This window comes from Nannospalax galili, unplaced genomic scaffold (assembly GCF_000622305.1).
Source record: "Nannospalax galili isolate Female #2095 unplaced genomic scaffold, S.galili_v1.0 scaffold1488, whole genome shotgun sequence".
NCBI classification, from domain to species: Eukaryota; Metazoa; Chordata; class Mammalia; order Rodentia; family Spalacidae; genus Nannospalax; species Nannospalax galili.
The window spans coordinates 864,347-871,215 of NW_008358859.1; the positions used below are offsets into that span (position 1 = coordinate 864,347).

Sequence of the window (6,869 nt, forward strand, 5' to 3'; positions counted from 1 at the left end):
TGTCCTGGAACTCACTATGTAGACCAGGCTAGCCTTGAACTCACAGAGATCCCAAGTGCTGGGATTAAAGGTGTGTACCACCACGCCCGGCCAGGAAGAATATCTTTAAGTACCATCTGTCAGTGAGTCACAGGGTGTTCTCCTGGGCTCCACAAGGCCCTACCCCTGATGTCTCACAACTCTCACATCCCCTGCTGCTGGGATGTCCTCATCCATCCAACTTTGATTTCCAGTTTTAAAAATGGGCACCAATGGTATTTTGGTAATTCCTTATGCAATCTCTTCAAAGTTTAAATTTGTACTTCAGCAGACATGGGACTATAAACTAGGTCAGCAAGCAGCATGGCCTCCTGAGGGATGCTCAGGGCAGGCAGGGGTGGGGGTAGAGGCCAAAGTAACGTCATCTCACCTCCATGCACGAAGCCGTGAAGGGTGCAGTCCGAGGGCCCCACCAGGTGAATCAGGCTGGACTGGCTGTAGCTCACCGTGTTGGGCTCTGGAAAGGCAAAGAGAGATCAGCTGTGGTGTAGACAGATTCCCATAAATGGATCCCCACAGCCCAACAGCGGCAAGGCTACCATGGCCCAGTGCTATGAGTCCCTGGAAGGCTCCACTGCAGTCATGAGGGTTTCTCTGGCACCGAGGCCTCCAGATGCCCTCTGGGGATGGTGGCAACCACCAGACCCTGCCCATGGCAGCCACTACACCTCTTGGCTAGGAGGTTCCAGGGCTGCCTGGGACCCCCCACTGGGATGTTGTTTCTTTACCCAACTTTCCTCACAGAAAGTGCCATCAAAAATTGGGCCAGAGAGATGGCTCAGCGGTTAAGAGCACGGACTGCTCTTGGAGAGGACCGGGGTTCAATTCCCAGCACCTACATGGTGGCTAACCACCGTCCTTAACTCCAGTTCCAGGGAATCCAAAGCCCTCTTCTGACCTCTGCGGCATTGCATGACACGGGCGCACTCACATACATGCAGGCGACACACTCATACAAATAAAATAAAAATAATAAATAAAATAATTTTTTTAAAAAGGGCCAACAATGTTTCTGCATGTTGCTTCTCAGGGCCCCAACCCGGCGCTGGCCTAGGAGATCTCAGCCTCAAGGCGTCTGGGCTGCTCTCCCACACAAGGCTCTGTTGGCACAACTCTTCCAAGAACAGAGATTCCCCCAGTGGAGCACCAGTCCTCAGCCCTGCTGCTGCAACGCCTGGGAGAGGCCTCACTTAAGAATACAGAAGCGTTCTGTCCCCAGAGCACAGATGCCACTTCCCCTTTCCTCAGCAGGTACAGGCAGAGCCACAGGTGTGACCCAGCCCAGAGCACGCGTATATCCTCCCACAGCTGCTGGCTGAGGACAAGCCTGCCTTTTCCTACCCTACCTGCTGACGGCTGGGGTCAGCTAGGGGTGCCCCTTCCTCCCATGAGAGGCCTTGACAGGTTTAGGAACCAGCAGGCAACTGAGAACAGGGTTCAGCCCCTGGGTGGCCCCTGATGCCCGCTGGCTCACAGTCAGCCTAGGGAACCTGCAGCTTTGACCCACTAGTTTCAGCCCCATCTAGCTCATGCCACTTCACTGTGGCCCCAGGAACACCTGGATGGCCCTGGGCCATACCTTGAAAGGCTACATGGGACACTGAACGAGGGCCTGATCAGCCAGGCCCATAATATCTGTCCTGAGGTCTCTGCCAGGAGGCTGTGTGAAGAGCACAGCCCCAAAGCCCCTTAGCTACCACAACCAGCACTGCCCAGGCCACAACGTGGGAATGAGTTTTCCTGGGAAAGACTCTTGGTAATGAGCCTTTACAAACTGAAATTTGACATAACCTTATAAACTAAATTATCGTGTTTTGAGAACATTATGTTCTGCTAAGAAAAACAATGTGATCGGTCCTACAGTGATTAGGAATCCCAATGTAATGAATCTTACAGCCTAAGCTTGTAACCTTATACCATGTTCCCTGTGTGACTCAATGATGTCAGAACTATGTGTGCGCCTGAGACCCCATAGCAACGATGCTGAAACAGCAATGGCCCTGCAGCAACGTCTCCTCCACAAATGCTGCAAGCATAGGGGCAGGTGGATGACATCTGCGTTTGGGTGCTGTTCTGAGTCAGCTCGGCCGAAAACAACTTCTTCCTTTGTAAAACTGTCCTCAACAATTGTTCATGCCTTTCCCATACCATGTATGATATGTTGTTCAATAAATATGGGAGGAGCGGGCTGGAGAGACAGCTCAGCGGTTAAGAGCACTGACTGCTCTTGCAGAGGACCCGGGTTTGGTTCCCAGCACCCACATGGCGGCTACGAACCATCCTTAACTCCAGTTCCAGGGGAATCCGAAGTCACCTCCATGGCATTGCATGACACAGGTGCACTCAAATACATGTAGGCAATACACCCATACATATAAAATAAAAATAATAAATAAAAAAAATATGGGAGGAGCCTTTGTTAGGCAGGAGGACAGGACAGGGCATTTGTTAGACTTGAGGACAGGACAGGACAGGTCAGGCACATCTCTCAGAACAGTTCTGAGAATTCAGAGCACCTCAGAACAAGATGGGGCCCACTCTTGGTCCAAGAATACAGTTTCTCATTGATGGGGTAACAGCCCCACCACAGCACCCCTGAAAGCCAAGAGCCATCTCCCTCTGGCCTGTGTCTGACAAAAGGGCCAGGATACAAAGAGCTCACGCCACTGCCTTTGCTCTTTGCTTGCCCCGCACTCCCCTCATAAGGACTAAACGTCACAGTATCAGAGCTTTGGACACCCCGAGCCTCCAGTCTGGTCCAGTCTCAGACCTGCACATGGACAGCAGAAGAGTCTCTTTTTAATACCATACTCAAGGCTCAGGGTGTAGCTCAGTGGCAGACCACTTGCCTACCGTGTTCAAGGGTCTGATCCCAACACATATACACACAAAAGCAGACTAAACTGAAAACTGTGCACAAAAATCTTTCTCACAGCTTAGTGAGATGGCTCAGCAAGTCAAGGTACTTGGCCATCAACCTGACGATGAGAGTTTGGAGTCCCAAGTCCCACATGGTGAAAGGACAGAACTGATGCCACAAGCTGTCCTCTGACCACACACTCAAGGGGCACGAGTGCACTCACCCATGTGTACACACACACAACTAAACATTCCTTTAAAAAGGCTTTCTTGGGGCTAGAGAGATGACTCAGTGGATAAGGGGACTGGCTGCTCTTGCAGAGGACTCGGGTTCAATTCCCAGCACCCACATGGTGGCTAACAGCCGTGTGTGACTGCAGTTCCAGGGGATCTGACGCCTTCTTCTGACCTCCATGGACACTGCATGACGTGGGTGCACTTACATACATGCAGGTAATACATTCACACACACAAAATAAAATAAAAATATTTTAAAAATAAAGAATAATAATAAGGCTTTCTCAGCTGGGTGTGGTGGTGCATGGCTCTAATCTTAGCACTCGGGAGGCAGAGGCAAGCAGATCTCTGTGGGATCAAAGCCAGCCTGGTCTACATAGTGAGTTCCAGGCCAGCTGGGGCTACAGGGAGACCCTGTGTCAAAGAACAAGAACAAACAGTGTTTCCTGCATGGAAAATCCACTTGGTCACATAACAAGAAGTGTGGGTTTTTTTTGTTTCTTTTGGTTTTTTTAATATTTTATTATTTTTATTTTATGTATATTTGTGTATTTGCCTGCATGTATGTGAGTGCACCTGTGTCGTGCAATGCCACAGAGGTCAGAAGAGGGCTTCGGATTCCCCTCAAACTAGAGTTAAGAACGGTTCGTAGCTGCCATGTGGGTGCTGGGAATTGAACCCGGGTCCTCTGCAAGAGCACTGAGCACTCTTAACTGCTGAGCCATCTCTCCAGTCCCGACAACAAGTAGTGTGAAGTGACGCTGCCCTGTCAGAGATGCACTGCTGTCTTGCTGCATGGCTTAAAAATACCAGCTAAGCCACTTGTAACCGTTTAATGTTCTTAGAACTTGCAGTGGAAGAGCTTTTAATAAGAGCAACAGATGCTCATGGGTCCTCCTTCCCTTAGCCACGAGCGAATTCCCCATCTAATTTTCTCCCATTTAGTTCGCAGCTCCTGGGGTGAGCACTTCCTCCATCTGGACAGAGTCCAATCTGGTCACACTCCAGGCTGCTACCGTGCCCCCCACATTCTGCAGCTTAGGTGACACAGTGAACACACAAAACCTCACTGCTATGAGCAAGTGCAAGCCACAGACATGGGGGGGCTACCTACCACCTGTTAGACACCACTACCAGAGTGAGGGGATTCCAAGCGAGAACTTGTCTTTTGGGAGGTCTTTTTGAGACAGGGTCTCCTTGTACTCCCAGCTATCCTGGAACTCAGTATGTAGACCAGGCTGGCCTTGAACTCACAGAGACCCACCTGCCTCTGCCTGCCAACTGCTGGGGTTAAAGATGTTCACCACCATACCCAGTGAGAACTTTTCTCTCCAGAGTCTGAGGGGCCCTATATCACCCTGGCCTGAGAGGCAGGGCATAGTGTCTGTCTAATTATATGCCTACTGAGCCATGGTGCCAAGGCTAGTGGCTCAAAGCCATGTGAGCCTGTCTATGTATTTGTTTATTTTTGCACTTAGCAAGACAGGTCAGAAAAGAGAGAAGCTTGAGAAGGAAGTGGCCGGTTTGTAAGAGAACCCAGAGTGAGCAGAGTTCAGAGATTTGGGTCATCAAAGAAAGGAAATGCCTACCACCTCCAGTCCTGGGGACTGAGGAGAACTTTGAGACCAAAAGCCCATCAGAACTCAGGGGTGGATCCAGACTAGTGTGAAAGATTCTGGGGAGACAGGAGGAGGCGGGGAACCATACAGTGCATCAGGCCTGGGAACACGTCTGGGAGGAACTCGGGGGTATATAGGTCACTGTCACAGATGGAATAGCTGAACCTGAACAGCTCCATGGAGGCACTAAAGAAGCTTCTGGTGGTCCAAGTCCCACAATAACCTCCAAGACTCACCCTCAGGTGGGCAGCGAGCCCACTCTGGTCTTTTTTTTTTTCTTTTTGTCTTTTTGAGACAGGGTCTTCCTGTAGCCCCAGCTGTCCTGGAATTCACTATGTAGACCAGATTGGCCTTGAACTCACAGAGATCGCCTGCCTCTGCTGGTATTAAAGGCATGCGCTACCACGCCCAGCTAGCGAGCCCACTCTGAATGAAGCCAATGTTGAGAACGGAGAAGGAAGATGCTTCCAGTGGGCAGCAGGGCCCAGGAATTCCTCTAAGAAAAGGATCAGAGTGAAATCAAGGACTGTCCCATGGCCTTGGTCTGAAACCCTACAGGATTCCTCACTGTGTGGCCCAGTGGGCCTGGAACCTCTCATTTCCCTCTTTCCTAGGCCTCTGTTCCCTTACCTACTGCAACCAAGTCCTGAGAAGCACAGCACCCATCTACCCAGTGCATCAGGGGCAGGGGCTCCCTTACCTACAGCAACCAAATGCTGGGAAGCACAGCACCCAACTGCCCAGCACATCAGAGACAGGAGCATGAGGTGCTGCCTGGAAACATGGAGAAGATGACACATGATCCAAAATGTTGCACCTGGGTCAGACTGGAGGCTGGGACGGAACATAGTGGTTGCCTTGAGGGTGAGGTGTTCTCCACGTGCAAAGAAGCCAACTGATGGCCAGGCCTGCCCTCTCCCTGTCCTGTAGACACAGCTGACCCATGCTTCCCTGACCTCCCATGGCCACTGCTCATGACCTGTGCAGGAGCATGGAAGAACTGTGTGCTGCTTCTAGTCCTGACCCATCCAACCTCTGGCATGTGAGCCCCAGTCAGGTCTGACATGTGAACCCCTGTCATGTACCCTCCCCAGAGGACCCTTGAAGCTACTTGCTAGCAATGGTGGATGGGAACACCAATTCAGCTTTCCGCAGTCTGCAGTTGGCCCTCTGTGTCCAGGGAGTTGACCAAATTCCAATCAGAAAGACTTGCAGCGAGGTGAATTCAAGGCTAGCCTGGGCTACATACTGAGACACTATCTGAAAAGAATGGGCATGGGTGTCTGTACTGAACATGTAATGTGGTTTTTTTTTTCTTGTCATTCTTCCTTAAATAATGCAGCTTAATGACCACTTAATGGCATTTTTATTGTACTAGGTCATCCATGTAGGTTCCACGTGTTATATATGTATATATATGTAGTGTGGTCAGTCATATGTGAGACCTACTACATTTTATATATGGGACTTGCTCATCCTTGGACTTTGGATACCCTCTCCCTACAGTGCCAAGGAAAAACACACGGGGGTGTGTGTATCATATTATATATGATAAATACATACAATTTTAATAAAAAAGAGGGCAGAGCTACAGGAAGAAAGGAGCGTGAGTCCCCAAGTCTCCATCGTTTGGAGGTGGTCCACCCTTGACTGGAAGACCCAGGTTAGCATCTACCTGCCTGGAGCTGTACCTCTCCTGGGTTATGCTCTAGCACGCCAGGGCTTGCCTGCTGCAGTAACCACTATGACCTTGACCTCTGAACAGCGTGGGGACCCTAGGCAGGGTCCGAGGGGAGCAGTGGGCAAGTCTCTCAAGGCCTTTTTTCTAGTTTGTTCTTCATTTGCTGTGACAAAATACTCTGACCAATACCAACTTGGGGAGGAAAGGGTTTATTTAGCTTACATCTCCCAGGTCATAGCTCATCAGGGAGCCCAAGGTAGGAACTCAGGGCAGGAACCTGGAAGTAGGAGCTGGAGCACAGGCCATGGAGGAACGTTGCTTACTGGCTTGCTCCCCTGGCCCCTGCTCAGCATGCTTTCTTATCCAACACAGGCCCACCTGCCCAGGGGTGGCACCATCCACAGTGGGCTGGGCCCTCCCACATCACTCAACAA

The 6,869-nt window shown here is 50.7% G+C and overlaps 1 protein-coding gene across 1 annotated transcript in view; it reads right to left on the reverse strand.

The window, feature by feature from the left end:
• Positions 1 to 6,869, reverse strand: part of Acot7 (acyl-CoA thioesterase 7) — a 128,340-nt gene that overhangs the window by 46,226 nt on the left and 75,245 nt on the right. The window contains exon 6 of the mRNA XM_008822411.2: positions 410 to 496. Within this exon, the coding sequence (XP_008820633.1) occupies positions 410 to 496 (87 nt within the window). The remainder of the gene's footprint in view (positions 1 to 409; positions 497 to 6,869) is intronic.